This window comes from Stenella coeruleoalba (assembly GCF_951394435.1).
Source record: "Stenella coeruleoalba genome assembly, chromosome: 2".
NCBI lineage: Eukaryota > Metazoa > Chordata > Mammalia > Artiodactyla > Delphinidae > Stenella > Stenella coeruleoalba.
In genome coordinates, this window is record NC_137147.1 from 139,982,585 (window position 1) to 139,999,759 (window position 17,175).

A 17,175-nucleotide genomic window follows, 5' to 3' on the forward strand; every position below is an offset into this window, starting at 1 on the left:
TTAGCAATGGGAAGGAATCAAGAGAGACTGGCCGGCAAAGACGTAGGTAAGACCAACAGGAATTAGTATGGTTGGGATGCCGTGGCTGGCCCCATGCCACTGGACTCTTGACCCTGCGGGATTTTTTTGTTTGCTTGGCTTTGTTTTCCTTTAATCTTTTTTTTTTAAGTTGATTTTTTTTTCCTTAATTTTTTGGCTGCGTCAGGTCTTAGTTGCGGCACGTGAGATCTTTTTGTTGCGGCACGTGGGCTTCTCTCTAGTTATGGCCGTGTGGGTTTTCTCTTTCTAGTTGAGGCGTGTGGGCTCCAGAGCGCAGGGGCTCTGTAGTTTGCGGCCCGCGGGCTCTCTCATTGAGGCATGCGAGCTCAGTAGTTGTGGCATGCGGTATTAGTTGCTCCTGCGGCATGTGGGATCTTAGTTCCCCGACCAGGGATCAAACCCGTGTCCCCTGCATTGGAAGATGGATTCTTTACCACTGGACCACCAGGGAAGTCCCGATCCTGCTGTTTCACGCTCAAAAATTTTTGAAGTTGGGGGCTATTGACAACAGTTGCTGCTATAGCAGCCTCAGAACAGTTTATTTCTTATTCCTTTGTTTTGGTTGCATACTATCAAGAAAATCCTGATCCCTTCGGAGAAGTAGATACAGATAAGAGTGGTTTTTAAGTGATTCATCTTGAAATCTTGGGCATGTGCTTCAGTTAGAGATGGCAGGAGGAGATTAATTCTGAGATCTACACTGAAATGACTTAACCTCAAATTAATGCATGGGCAGTTTGCAATATGTTAAAAAAATTGACATTATCTCTCCTTTGGCAATATAAAAATCTATTTTTTAAAAAATGAAATTTGAATCAAACGTGGGGAACCTCTGAATTCTGTCTGAGAAGCCCTAGGTTCTGTAGCATATAATGTAAAACTACTGATAAAGAGAAGCAGATATTTACATAGGTTTCACTGCGTTGTCTCATGAAGGCTTGGGAAAAGGCTGAAGGATTTCTGTTGCAAGACCCTGTCTTGGAAAAACCTCAGCAGTGATGAGGGTTCCTCTAATCCAAGGCTCTTTGATTATCTCTCTTTTCTATTCTAAGGTAGGAAGTTCTTCCAAAGATTTCTGATAGATGTTGGACCACACCCAGGTTTTCAAGAGTGTTTGAATAAAATATTACCCTAACCTAAAGATACAGAGCTGGAGAACATGACATCTAGATATCTCTTCTAACTTTAAGATTTTATGGTACTCCTTCCATAGTTGAAATAAAATAATTTCTCAAAAAACCTACAACTCAGATCAGATGCTTGATTTTCTTTTCAGTTCTAATTCTTCATGGTCATGAAACAAAGGGGCTTAGAAGTTGGCATTCAAAAGCCTGAGTCAATGTTCAAAAATATTGTGTCCAGTAATTAAGAATTAAATGCATTAAATACACGAATACTTAGTTTTCCACAAAGCATGGAGAAATGGCGTATCCCTTAGAAGGAAGCCCTTAAAAATAGCTATCAATAGTGCTACCGTGTACAGCTTTTAACATGTGCATGGGTGTATCATGCTGCTCCTAGAAAGAAGGGAATTTGTTTTGGTTTTGTTTAAAGGCACCTAGGACCTTGTAGATGTTCAGAACATGTTAAAAATGAGTTCTACAAAGTTGATAGTTTGGAATATATTAAAATTAAAAATTTCTGTTCATTAAAAGGCACTATTAAGAGAGTGAAAATGTAATCCAAAGAGTGGGAGAAATATCTGTAATACATATATCTGACAAAGCATTTGGTATCTAGAACAAATCGTTAAAAAAATAATCCAATAGAAAGGTGGACAAAATATTTGAATGGACTCTTCACAAAGGAGAACATCCAGATGTTTAATAATGTGAAAAAGTGCTTTGTTTCACTAATCATATGAGAAATGGGAATTAAAATATATATTACCTTACATATTACACACCCACTAGAGTGGCTAAATTAGAAAAGATAGAAAGTATTAAGCGTTGGTGAGGATATGCAGCAGTCAGAACTTTTATGCATCGCTGGCAACCACTTTGGAAAATTTTTTGGCAGTTTAAATGAAAGCTGAATACATGCATACCTTATGACCCAGCCATACCACTCGTAGGTATATATTTATATTAGTGTGCTCAGGCTGCCATAACAAAATGCCACAGACTGCGTTTAGCCAACCACAGAAATTTCTTACAGTTCTGGGGACTGGGGTGTCCAAGATCAGGTGCCAGCCAGTTGGGTTCCTGGAGAGAGTTCTCTTCTTGGCTTGTATTTTCTTCTTGCTGTATCCTCCCATGGTAGACAGAGCGAGCTCTGTGTCTGACTCTTTCTTTTCTAATGAGGGCACTAGCCCTATTATGAGTCCCACCTTTAGGACTTCATTTAACCCCTATCACCTCCTCCTGCATGAGGCCCTATCACCAAATACAGTCACTTTGGGTATTAGGGCTTCAGCATATTCAGCATATTTTGAGGGGGCACAAACATTCAGTCCTTAGCAATTCCCAACAGAAATTGCGTGCATATGTTTTTCAAAAGACATGTACTAGAATATTCATAGCAGCACTACTCATATTTGTAATACTTAACCAGGAAATTACTCAAATGCCTAGCAGTAGTAGAGCATATACACAAATTGTGGCATATTCACACAATGGAATACTACAGCAACAAGAAAGAATGCTCTACAGTCGCACACAACATGCATGGATCTCACAAACATGAGGAAGAGTGGAAGAATGCAGACACTAAAGAACTTACTGTACGATTTCATTTACATAAAGTATAGAAACTGGCCTAAACTCATCTATGCTGTTAGAAGGGGGATAGCAATCACTCTTGGAGTGGAGAGGCAGTTACTAGGAGGAGTATGAGGTGACTTCTGCGGGACTGGGATTATTCTCTGTTTTTCAAAACATTCTTTTATTTCTATACTTTTTTTAAAAGCAATTTTTTAAGAGTGGTTTTAGACTCACAGAAAAATTAAGAGGAAGGTACAGATATTTCTCATGAATCCCCTGCCCCACACATGCATAGCCTCCCCCATTATCAGCATCCCCCACCAGAGTGGTACATTAGTTATAATTGATGAACCTATGGATTATTCTCTTTCTTGATCTAGATTCTAGTTAAATGAGTGTATTCAGTTTGTAAAGTACTGAATACAGATGATATGTGACCTTTTCTGCATGTATATTATACTTCAATAAAAAGTTTGAAAAAAACAATGAGTTCTGTAGATAGTATTACATAATAACACATCCTGTTATTCACGTTTATTAAGAAATATGTATAGAGAACATATATAGTGGACATGACCGAAACATGACCTTGTACATATATAGCATCTTTTTTCTCATGTTGTTTTGACAACCTTACTGTGAGATCCTGATTTGCTCACATATTTCTAATAGTGTGATTTAAAAGAAAATAGGGTAGGCATGGGGATTTTAATTCACTGCTATTCTCAGGAGAATTAAGGGCAAGATACTAGGTGCATATGTCAGCATGTTGGTAAAAGATAAAGGAATTATTTAAAAGGGATAGAAATATTTACACTTAGGATTTCATTTACAATTTCCAGTTTGAAGCTTTAGGATTTTTGGTTCAAGAAAAGGAGGACCATGGAGTTGCTGCTGCCCCAATTCATATTCCAGCATGTTTTAGAACTTAAAAACACATACTTCAAAGAACCACCATCCTGAGTCTCCTAGGAACCCAAATCTACTTAATGGCTCAGTGCCCTCTAAGCCCAGCTCAGCACCAGAGGAAGTGGCATGAGTTCCCCCTATAGCTGGAAGAATGCTCCTTCGTTCTCCCTATTCCCATCAGTGGCAAACAGTGCTTGTTGCTCCATTCCTGTATCCTTGTGTGTGCCCTGGCAAGGACAATATACATTGGCTTTATGCAAAATTATCCTCATAGAAGTACTGGGTTATGGCAGGAGTTATTAGGAAAGGAAGGAACTGCTGTATTCTTATCTAGATCTTTTTGAGTCCTTCTGTGGAACTGATTGATGTTCTGAAAGCCCCCAGGCAATCGGCTGGCAGCTGGGGCTGCTGTTACAGAGTGGCAAGAAGAATTACTCTGGTAAAACATTTTATTGTGAACAAAGTGGGTACAGAAATCTCATCCAAAAGCATCTTGTGTCTAAAGTACTCTCAAGTTCTCCCCTCCACTGGAATGTAAACTTTCTAAGGCCAGAGGTTTATGTCTGTTTTATTAACCTTTGTGATCCCAGCACCTAGTAACTTGGCATATGGTAGGTACTCTATTTGTTGAATAAGTGGGAAAAAAAGTGGGTAAAGTGAGTACAATTAGTGTGTTTGAGGGATGTTGAAGAAAGGAAATCATAATATTCAGGGTCAGTGGTTTTAATTTTAATTTTGATAGCTGGAGAAATTAAACTACAGAATAGGAAAGAAACTTATCCAAGATCATATACCAGAAACAAGAATCAAAATTCTGGCCTCCCAGCTTTCAGTGAGCTTTTCATTAGGAAATATTTCTATGCTATTCTGACATGGATGCTAGAATCCAGTAGCAAGGAGACATATTTGTGACTTTTTGAAACCAGCTAATGATTTATGCTGGTAGATAACACAATCCATTTCCTGGGCATGTTTTCAATGTTACAATCTTAATAATATGTAGTCAGTGTTTGGGGAAAGCATTTGAAAACATGGCCAAGTAAATTCACCTTGTCATATGGGTCATAATTATGGTCTCAGCTTCATAAAGTGAGCCTTGTTTTACTAACAGATTCATTCATGAATAGCATACAACATTTTTGTAGCAGAAATTATATTTTCATATCAAATTCCTAAGATATTTTGGCTTTGCTGCTGATCTTCAACCGACAGTGACTCTTAGCACTTTAGCTGTGAGTCTTTATGCCTCCTCCCCAGTCTCACTGTCAAGTAGTTAATGATCTATAAACAAATACTGAGATGCCCTAAGGGGGCTCTCCATTTAAAGGGGCCTTTAATCATTTTATAATAGAAATACAGTAGTCCACCCGCTGATTTATGATTTGTCAGTTTTAGTTTTTGAAGTGGCATTCCACTGGTATTTTCAGATGGGACAGTTTTTTAATTTACTGTACAAAAGCATTACACTTTATCCGGTTTTTCCCTTCAGAAGATAACTTGAAAAATGTGAATCTGGGCTTCCCTGGTGGCTCAGTGGTTGAGAGTCCGCCTGCCGACTCAGGGGACGTGGGTTCGTGCCCCAGTCCGGGAGGATCCCACATGCCGCGGAGCGGCTGGGCTCGTGAGCCATGGCCGCTGAGCCTGCGCGTCCGGAGCCTGTGCCCCGCAACGGGAGAGGCCACAACAGTGAGAGGCCCACGTACCGCAAAAAAAAAAAAAAAAAAAATGTGAATCTACATTTGCAGTTTCCATTGTAAGAAATAACTTTTCTTACAATGGGCCCCCTGCATTGGGAGCACGGAGTCTTAACCACTGTGCCACCAGGGAAGTCCCCCAAATTCACCAATTTTGATAAGTTGTTTTTAAATGCATGCTGATACGACAGCTGTCACAATACAGTCTAACAAAATGGTTTCAAATGAAGTTAAAGACAACAAGGCGCTATTAGAGCCATCTTATGAAAAAACCCCAAACGAACATGTTGGCCAACGCAGTGCATTGATAGGACTCAAAACCCCATGTTTGACCATAGTTAAAAAGAGCCATCTGATGCTAGACTCAAATGTAAAAGTTGCTGACACAATTTAACATCCTTTAGATGTTACACAATTAGTAAGGAGACAGGAAATAGCATTCTAGATCCAAACTGTGGCCCATCTAGCCCAGGACTCTGTCTGGCTCAAGGGAAATTTGGGGACATACATTATGACTCTCAAAAAAAAAAAGATTTTTCACAACAGAATCACTTGCAAAATTTGTTGTAAAACAACTATTTCTATGCATATTGAAAGTACTTTTATCTTTAAAACTGAAAGGCATGCAATAAGGAGTCATAAGGAGTTTGGATACCACCACCAACTATCCCAACTCTAAGCAAGTTATCAAGCTCTAAAACTCGGATTTTATTCGGGGAACCTGAACGAAGAGTATGTAGGAATTCTTTGGACTGCTTTTACAGGTCTAAAATTTTATTCACATTAAAAAGTTTAGTTTTGAGAACTCGGTTTTTAATGGAGAGTGAATCTGGCCATAGTTTGGACACGTATGAGAAATGCTGCTGCTGTGGGTAATAGGCACATTTAGTCCAAGCCAGCACTTCAGTGAACCACATCTGTGGTTCAGCTCTTTCTTTTTATTCCTTCTTGCTATTTCGAATAAAGTAAGATGTTAAAGCTAACTACATGCTCTATTAATTATATGAAGGTGAACTTGAGTCATATTTGTTACTGAAGATGATTAATAATTACCAGTTCTGCACATGTTTCTAGTGCATTTCAGTAAATAAACAGGGTACATTGTTGGGTAGTAATTGATTAATTAGCACATTCATCCTACACAGCTCGATGGTCTAAGGATGCTGAGTTTGAGATATTGCTCATAATTATTGCAAGAAACAAATCTGTTCCATTTCTCAGTTTATTCTTCTGTATGCTGAGATTTTTTTTTTTCTAAATCGAATGTTTAATGGTTCAAAACCTTATAGGTTTTATTCAGATAAATCAACTCATGAAAAATTGCTAGTCATAATCTCAGAATCTTTTTTTTGTGTGAACTAGGGTGAAAACTTTTACAAGGCTAATTTTAACATTAGATCTTGCTGTTAAACTGGATCAAACACTGTAAATATAGGGCACTTTCCCACCATGCAGGAAATGCTCATTGAGCACCTATGCACAACAGGGGCTCTGGAATCTCATTTGTTTCCCAACCACATCAAATAAGCTCGGGATTGCAAGTGTCATCGGGTTGGCACTTCGCAGCACCAAGCAAATATACTGTGTAATCTTCAGAGAAGTGCAACAGCATGTATTGGTCACCATTTTAACTATGCAGCAATTCAGGATTTTTTTTTTCTAATTTATTGACCCAGCATGTGGTTGAGAGATAGTGTAGTTGAGAGAGCCTTGGACAGGGAGTCAGGAGTCCTGGGTTCTACTACTCTATCTGTATTTTTTCTTGAAGAAGCTTTGTGACTCTGGGCATATCATTACTCCCTTCTCTAAGCATGGATCACTCATCTGTAAAATGAAGGCTTCAACCAGGGTGATGAGGTACAGTGAGGAGCCCAGACTGAAGAGATAGATAGACCTACATTTGAATCTGGACTCCCTATTACTGTTTTTTATGATTTTAGGGAAATTACGTAACCTCTCTGAGTTTCTGCTCTGTTTGCTTGAGTTTATTGTAAGGACCAAATGATATATGCAAATAGTTTGTGAACTATAAATTACCATGTGAATATAAGGCATTGTTAATATTATTAACTATCTTAACTGGTTGTCATTAACATGATATGTGGAAGGATGCGTCGAAATGCCCATGTGCTGGTCTAACAATAGAGGATCAGTAACATCCTTACGCCGTTATTAAAATGGCATTGGGTAAGAATTTCTGATGTGTCTTCATAATTTATTGCTAAGTGAAAAACACAGTCTGCAAAACAGTATGTCTGATATAATCCTATTAAAAAAATTATGTACACAAAGATATAATAGAACTCAGTATATATGTGATAATAGAACAAATTATATATATATATATATATATATATATATATATAAATTGAGTGACTCTTTCTACCGATAGGTACTATTCTAGGAGCTGGGCTATATCTTTATACTTACAGTCCTTTGGGTGAGACAGATAATTAAAAAATAGGCAAATCTATTATGTAATATCACATATTGTTAAGTGCTTTGGAGAAAAATAAAGGAGGGTAAGGTGTTAGAGAATAAGGGAGTGCTAATTAGGAAGGGTGGTCAGGAAGGGCCCCTCTGGTCTACTGACAGTAGAGCAGAGACTGAATGCAGTGAGTGAGCCCCAGAAATTTCTGGGAGAAGAGTGTGCCAGGCAGAAGTTAGCAATGTAGAGGCCCTAGGCAGGAGTAATAGCAGATACACCCCAAATCCTTAACCGTAGTTAATCTCCAGGTGGTGAAATAATTTTTGATTTTTTAGTTTATTCCCTGTGCTTTTCTGTTTTTCAAAAGGTTTTTGTTTTGTTTTGTTCTACTTATTCGTTTTTTTGAAGAAGCTATGTGATCCTATTTTTTTTTAATCATGAGTATGTGTTTTTGTAATTAGAAAAATTAAAATCCAGATATACTGAAAGACAAAGTCATCTTAAGAAAAATGCTCATAAGTACTTTTAAAAGCTTACATCATCTATAATTTTCTGTTTTCATGGTTTTAGTGCCAAGAATCTATAAGCTGGTAGTGAGAATGAAGGAAGCAAAGGGATTTCTGCCCTGGCAATGAAATTTAAAGAAGTGTTTTAGCTATAACAATTAGTGTGGACTTTATGGAGGGATATAGAATCATCCTACTTTCAGCTCCCTGTTCAGGCCTTGTTGCAGGGATGTCAGAGTACTTCGGAGAAAGGCAGTGCCTGCCCACTTTTAGATGTGGCCCAGGAAACAGTGCATTTTGGGAGGTGTTTAAAAATATAGGATTAAAGCTGCCCATTTATGCAGCCTGAGGGAGGACATCTGCTACATAGCAAACTGGAATGTTACAAAATACATCTTCCATCTCTTTTTGAGTCCAGGTACAAATTAAAGTTCAGAGATAGAACTCTAGCTATTCATCCTGCACAGAAAAGCAGATATGAAAAGAAGACATGCTCTGGTTTATACAGGGACATTTAAAGCTTTTATTCACATTTCAATCCCATCTATTTTCACTACGATCTTCTAGTTACAGGAGGTACTCATTATATCAGTTTAGATAAAAATGTTTTCAAAAAAAAATGTTTCCATTACTTTAGGTGATTTGCAATACCTAAGAATTCAGTGCAAGAAAGTGAAAAACCCCCAAAATGAAAGACATGATTCCAGTCTAAAGAGCATGTTTGGCTTGCTACTATTTTGTCAAAAAAGTTTCCTCCAAGAGAAAGCCATTGGCATTGCAAAGAACTATTTTAAATTATAAAATACGTTGTAACGATTTAAAATCACATCCCTTTTTTAAACTTCTTTTTAAAAATTTATTATTATTTATTTTCTTTTATTATTTTTTTGGCTGCATCTGGTCTTAGTTGCAGCATGTGGAATCTTCGTTGCAGCATGTGGAATCTTTGTTGCGGCATGCGGGATCTTTCCTTGCGACCCACAGTCTCTTTGTTACCGTGCTTGGGCTTCTCTCTAGTTGTGGCATGCAGGCTTCAGAGTGCGTGGGCTCTGTAGTTTGTGGCACGTGGGCTCTCTCATTGAGGCGTGAGAGCTCAATAGTTGTGGCTTGCAGGCTTAGTTGCCCCGAGGCATGTGCGATCTTAGTTCCCCTACCAGGGATCGAATCCATGTCCCCTGCGTTGGAAAGCGGATTCTTTACCACTGGACTATCAGGGAAGTCCCAAAATCACATCCCTTTTCGATGGTAGATGGGGAAACTTAAGAAGCTGAACTAAGTTGCAAAATCCTTTCATCCATTATTTCCAGTAGGTAGAAGAGAAAGCTAGAAGAAAAAAATCACCTTCTTGTGTGATACATCAAATGTTGCCCTTTTAATACTTTGATGATGGTGGCATAGAATCATAGAACATTAGAGCTAGGATTAAGCTTACATATCAGTTCCACTTTCTTATTTTACATGCCAGAAAACCGAGAACTAGAGAGGAGAAATTATTGTCCATTAAGGAAAGAACTGGAACTGAAACTCATTAAGACAGTTAAATCTAAAGCAGATGTTATATATATATTCCATACGTATTTAGAATAACTACAAATGCCACCTAATCACTATCTGTCCCTCCAAACCTTTGCAGATGGCAGAAGCATTCACCCTTTTATGCATCTCTGTTTACGTGAGTAGGTATCACACTAAAGTCATGGTCTGAATTCTAGAATACTAAGGGTATTAAGCTTAGAATACCCTACCATGGTGCTAGGGAACAGGCCATTACTGTCTGGTGACAGCTTTGGGAACTTGGAGCAGGAAGGTGGTTATGATATTCCCAGGCCATGTCCCTAAGTTCATTATCACTTTGGATAGCAGAACTCACAATGAAGAAATTCATATTTTGCTTTCCCAACCTCCCCCAAATTAAGTTTTTGTTTCACTTGCTCCAGTAATTAAAAACAGGTTCATTACAAGACAGAAAATACAGAAAGAAAAAAATCCCATTAAACGATTACAGTCTTGTGTGTATGCTTGTGTGTGTGTGTGTGTACATATATGTACACATTTTTAAAAAGTCATAATTTGGAGTCATAGTTTTCATGCTGTTTTAAAATATGCTTCTTTAATTCATAATAATTAAATATCATTTCATTTACTTCTAATGTAACATATTCTCCTAATACATGATTTTTTAAAAACAGTTTTTTGAGGTATAATTGACATTCAAACACTGCCCTTACTTAAGGTGTACAACTTGATAAGTTTTGACATCCAAGAGGCCATTTTCACGATCAATATAGTGAAGCCCCAGAATTTCCTTCTGCCCCTTTGTAATCCTGCTCTTCCCCTTCCCTACTCTCCCACTTCCCACCCCTAAGCACTGTTGATCTGCTTTTTGTCACTGTAGTTGGTATTTCCTAGAATGCTATGTAAATGGATATGTACTTTTTTTTTTTTTTTTTTTTTTTTTGCGGTACGCGGGCCTCTCACTGTTGTGGCCTCTCCCGTTGCGGAGCACAGGCTCCGGACGCGCAGGCTCAGCGGCCATGGCTCACGGGCTCAGCCGCTCCGCGGCCTGTGGGATCTTCCCGGACCGGGGCACGAACCCGTGTCCCCTGCATCAGCAGGCGGACTTTTAACCACTGCGCCACCAGGGAAGCCCGATATGTACTTGTTTAATCTAAATATTTTCATTCAGCATAATTATATTGACTCATCCATGTCTTTGAGTTTATCAACAGTTCACTCCTTCTCATTGCTAAGTAGTATTCCATTGTAGCATATCCCACAATTTGTTTATCCATCCACCTGTTGATGGTTGTTTGGATTTTTTCCAGTTTTGGGCTGTTACAAATAAAGCTGCTGTGAACATTCATGTACAAGTCTTTGTATATGCTTTCTTTTCTCTTGGGTAAATAAGTAGGAGTGGAATGGCTGGATCATATATTAAATGTAGGAATGATTTTTTTAATGGCTGTACAGAGGTCCTTTATATAGCTATTCATAATTTTTAAGCAATACTCTATTGTTGAACATTTAGACCTTTCTGATTTTTCACTACTGTTGCAAATGATACATAATTTTTTGCTTAGGAAGGTGGCTACAGATATTCAACTTGAGAAAAAAACAAAACAACACCCAAGATAATGAGTAGAAAGGCATTGTGAAGGAAACCTAGATAAAGAGAATGTTGTTAGATAATTTTGAGTTTTTCAGTGATTGCAAAGTAAGTATTTTGTGTCCTTTTCTGGGAAGCAAAGTGACGCGAGTCTGTAAATGAACCAAAATTTGAATTTAAATTTGAAGTTTATTTTGCTGTTTTGTTGTCAAGTTTATGGAACCATGATTTCATCATAACATTCCTTATGAGGCAACTGCAATAAACTTAGGTGTGGCCTTTTGTTTCTGGGAGCTATAATTAGCCATCTGGTATACGTTTTAACATTTTGTTAAATAAAAAAATCTTAAAATGTTGCATTTTACTCATTTCTCTTTTTGTCCATACATACATACACTCACACATATATATATAATATATATAGTGACAAATGTGGAAGTGAACCAAAATGTTTACAAGAATGGAAAAGAAATGCTTGGGGGGAAAACCACCATCATAAAACGCCCCCAAACCAAAAAACACTTACACATAGATGCCAAAGCTATATTTTTCCGTGCTACCTTTAGGGTCTTCTTATAACAAAACAAAAGTTGTTTTTACCAACAGATTTTTAAACAGCAGGGACATGCTTATTATTTACTGTTTTGGTATCTTTCCCTCACTTACATAAATACCCCAGAAACTAGCAGTTTAAAACTAATAAAGCCAGGCCCCTCCATCAAGTGCAATAAATTTTCACCACCATGAGTTAGACTGTTTGTTAGAGTGAAAAATAAACCTATATATGTGGTTATGAAAGGGCTTTCTTAGAAAGTGTATAATCACATTTCAAAGTTAGAACTTCCAATACTACTTAAACATTTATGCAGAGTGATTCATCTTTGAAAGACTTTCCCAACATTGGCCAATTAATCTCTACGGCTTCCCTAAGGAGCAGGTATTAACTATCTGCCATTTTTCTAGTTAGAAAATTGAGGAAGGTATGGCCATCTCAGAGAGAGGGAGGATTGGGGAGACAAGTTTCCAGCCCTTACTATTCTGTGACTCTTTGGAATGTAACTCCTAACAGAATGCATCAGTTTTCTATTCCACATTGATGAAATCATTAATAAAACAAAGATGGAAATAGCAGCTCAGTCTGCCTCAGGCTTTTAGATACAGTCCTTACCCTCCTGAGGCACACCTTTTGGAAAGAATGGAATACAGAAAAGATATGAAGAGCCACAGCACATTCATTACATCCGCACTTGCAATGGATTAGACGAAACTTCTTCCAAGGAGAAAGGCAAAGTCAGATGCTTCCTCCCTCCCTGCAACCTCTACCCTCACATTATCCTGGCAACATAATTTCTAGTTTTCCAAATAAGATTTACTGTGATTAGCACATTTAAAGAGTTGAACAAATTTGCTATGCACATTAAAGCCAGAGGAACAGTAAAATAAAACTAATGAACATTTATACTTTTGGAAATATAATTAATGTATGCTTGAGAAATTCTGAAAGATAAACATTTAAATGTTAAAATACTTATCACCTTCCCCACAGGGACAGTGTTGGGAATTAATGAGATAACAAATGTAAAGTGCTTTGAGCTCTTTAGAAGAAAGGTGCCAGATGCATACAAATGATTAATTGTTAAAGCTATCAGATGATTACTAATATATTACTTAGGATAAAATACCTATTTTTATACTTGAAAAATAGGATGCTTGCAATTCTTAGGATGATATAGCTGAAGTAATGCTCCCCAAACTCCTCCCAGGTTACTCTACATCCTGTTGGAAGTCCTTTCTTAACCTTTCCCAGTTTCTTGACCTAATACCCATCTTTCGAGTGAAACTATGGGGCATGATTTCCCAGCTTTCAAACTCTTCTGCATGTTCCCATCATCAGTCCTCCACCAAAGTCTTACAGATCCATCACCACAGGAGAATTCCACTGATGCCACTTTCTCTTCTGATTTCTTTGATCATGCAGTTGTGATGCCTCGCAATGCAGTCAGCTGCCCAAGTTTATGTTATTAGCAGGAAGCATGTGTAAGTTAAACCGTCCTTCTGTACTTTAAGCAACACACTAGAATTTGTTATAAAAGAGTAAGTCCCTTGCCTGATCTGGGACAAGTGACACTGAACTGTCTACTTTATACAATATGCTAGAATTTGTGTTAAACTAGTTTAAATCCCAAGTAGACACTGAACTGTCTACTTTATACAATATGCTAGAATTTGTGTTAAACTAGTTTAAATCCCAAATTTCATTTAGCTTGAGACATGGGGTGAGATACCCTCACTAAATCTCAGTTTTCTTATATGTAAAGTGAGGACAGTTGTAGTATTTTCCCACATGGTGTTGTTGGAAAGATGCAATTAAAAAAATGTATCTAAAGCTTCTAGTACAGTACACACCTAGCCAATAATAAGTGTTCAATAAAAGGTAAATGTAAGTAGGTAGTGGAAGGTAGTTAAGTAGAAAGCACAATTTGCCACTGAATATCATTTATTTGCTTTCTTTAAAATCAAGTTAAAATAGGTAATATGTAAAGGAAGATAATTATCATCATCCAATAATGTGCTCCTAAATGGTTAGTAGAGTTTGCTTCTCAAACCATCACAAACATTCAATATTAAACAATGGGTCATTTCTCATACAAAGATAGCTCTACTGTTAAACGTATGCTTCCCCGAAACTTCCCGGAAAAATGGCACATCATTTTCAAAAATCCTCTTATGAACAAAGATTTCAGTTTCCCATTTAGAATAGTAAAAGCTCAGTAACTTATATTGATTAATTTATGTTTAGGATACATTGTACACATATACATGATTTGTTTTTCAAACTTACCTTAGTTTACCAATAGCACAGTATCTTTGCTATTCATATGTGCTAAAAGATAATGGACTATGCTTCTTTTCAAATGTTCTGTAATTAAAACATTTCACTAATTTAATCTGGTCCTCTGGCTTCTTTCACTTAATTACTTGAAGTGATTGTTTTATTATACCAATTTTTCTCCTTTGGTTTTGAAGCCGTAGGTTTTTAGGTAGAGAACCTGACTCCCAATCACTTTCCAGTGAGACCTGAATCTGAATATAAGGCCTGAATTTGGAAACAGGCACTCTGTGGTGTATGTTAATGATAGAGGCAAAGAAGGAAAGTGCATTGTTTGAGAAAGCAATCATGTGGGTTAAAAAAAAAAAGTACCAGAGAGTGAACTCATTTTACTATTGCCAGCAGCTTGGGGCTCAAGAGTGCTAATCAAAATTCACATATAAAAACTTCCTTGATAGATTTAACAGTTTTGTACTATTAAGACGGGGATCTCACCATGTGAAAGATCCACTGCTGTGCTGAACAAAACAGAGACAGTTTTCTTTTAAAGTCCAGAGCAGATGAGAGCCATAAGGAGACAGAGGGTTTCATTTACTCTCAGGACACCATTGTGCCAGTGAACTAATGAGTCTCTTGGACCTTATGTTGCTCTGGCTTCAATTGAGGCGAGACTCTAATGGGCATGTAGTACTTCCTATCCGTCAAGTGTCTGGACAATGGGCCCCTCATATGGATTAGAGCGATCTGGCAAGAAAAAGAGGTCATCATTTTACCTAGCACAGGCAGGAAACCTGGCTAATTAATGTATTTCCAACTATAGCAAAACAAAAGCTGACACATACACACACTACTGTTAATTTTATTGCAGAAACTCAGCCTATGGCTGAGGCATAGTTAACACATTATTGGAATTCCTTAGGTTATAAATACCCCTCTTTTCCCCAACACACTCAAATATTTTTAAAGCTATGAAGGTCATTCTTTAAAACATCTCTGTGATTTTGGTGTTGTGACTTGCGTATTTCCCCCTTCAGTAAAGCTGGATGATGTAGAAATACTTTGAACAATTACAAATGCTGAGAGTTAGTGTCAACAGTGCATAATTTTAATAATTTGCCCTTTAAAAGGTACTGTTGAATTATGCTTGTAAAAATCCTACTGCTGTATTAAATGGAGAACTGGAGAATGTTTATTCAAGCTAGAGGGCTGAGTTTATTCAAGCTAGAGGGCTGAGTTTATTCAAGCTAAAGGGCTGAGTTACACTATATCTTAAACTAAGAGCAGATACTGCCACCTAGATACATTCTGTTGCTTTATTTAACTAGATGTTGGCTTACCTTTTTGAAAAATGGCAACAACAGACAATAGTGGCTTGATACAATAAAAATACAATGAATGATAAAGGGTCACTTTAAAAATCCATATAAATGTAATTTTCTTGGGAAAAAAAGACATTTGCATTTTGCCAAATAATGATGATTAAACCTTTATTCAATTTTTTAAATGCAGAAGACAAATTACTATCAGAAACAGGAGGAGAAAACTTTATAAAACATTTATAATCCTGAAGTTTAAAAAGAGGTAGATGCAGAAGTGATGTTAGTAAGACTTGTAACTTTCCTGATAGATTATTTCTTCCTGAGTTTGGGAAGAGGAAGAGATTGTTTAATGCTCTGAAATGATAACACAAACAGGTTTTGGTTTAATAAGTAAAATAAGATCACTTAATAAACAATTTTTTAAAAAGAGCATTACATTACAATCTGTTCTGATTCACCTCCTAGCAAACAAAGCAAACTAACTTTCCCTTCCTTTTATTCCTAATAGCAAAATGAACGTTGCCCCTTTTTTGGCTCTAGATCGGAATCCAAAATCAGTAATGTATTCCAGGACCATTCATTTATCGGGTTCAGAGAGGTTTTTTATCATCTTTGGACTCTAGATTTTCTTCAAATCTCAATTTGTTTTCCTCTGTTACTCCTAGAATGGCATCAATGTCATCAATGGCGGTCTGTAAATGAACAGTAAAAATAATACTTGTTACTTAAAGACCTCTTTCAAGTCTTCTATCCAGCCCCTCAAACATTAGCTCCTTTTCGGAGTTCAGTGTGGTTTAGACCAGTTCTGCTTAAAGTGTTTTCCACTAACCAACACCCCTCTACAGATTGTTGATTATCAGTCTTAATGAAAGGGTAAAAAAAATTGAGGCTAAGAACTTGGAAACCTTTACAGAAATTTTTATGTCTGTTAAATCTAATAATGAAAATATGGGCTTCTATTTTATGTCTTCAATTTTTTCATTTCATTTTTCTAGTAATTCATTTTTTGTTGTATTTTACAAAAGTATTGATGCATGATAAGTCAGAAAAAACAAAACAAACAGGTCCTTCACTGCAGATAATTTGAGATGCACTGGTCTAGTCACTCTAGAATGAGGGCTAGTTGGCTGATGGGAGCATTTATTTCTGTTGGTTTTTGGGAGAATAATTGGCACCTTTCCATTTTATTTTAGTTACTTATTTTTTATTGAGGTAGAATTCACATACCATAAAAGTTACCCTTTTAAAGTATAGAATTCAGTGGGTTTTAGTATATTCATAAGCAGCCATCATTACTGTGTTGTTCCAGAACATTTTCATCACCCCAAGTAGAAACTCTATACCCATTAGCTGCCACTCCCCATTTTCCACCTCTCCTAGCTCCTGGCAACCTCTAATCTATTTTCTGTCTCTAAGGATTTGCCTACTCTGGACATTTCATGTAAATGGAATCATACAATCTGTGGCCTTTGTGTTTTAGCATAATGTTTTCAAGGTTCATCCATGTTGTAGCATGGATCAGAACTTAATTTCCTTTTTATGGCTGAATAATATTTTCATTGTATCTATTATCTATTTTTACTTTGGTTGCTTGCACTTTAGGTATTATATCTAAGAAACCATTGCTAACCACAAGGTCATG

At 37.1% G+C, this 17,175-nt stretch overlaps 1 protein-coding gene across 1 annotated transcript in view; it reads right to left on the bottom strand.

Moving 5' to 3' along the window:
• Nucleotides 1-15,994: 15,994 nt before the first annotated feature.
• Nucleotides 15,995-17,175, bottom strand: part of LOC307180147 (IQ domain-containing protein H-like) — a gene marked incomplete at its 3' end in the record, with an annotated part of 97,418 nt that continues 96,237 nt past the window's right edge. The window contains exon 11 of the mRNA XM_079910285.1: nucleotides 15,995-16,225. Coding sequence (XP_079766411.1) covers nucleotides 16,124-16,225 — 102 coding nt within the window. The remainder of the gene's footprint in view (nucleotides 16,226-17,175) is intronic.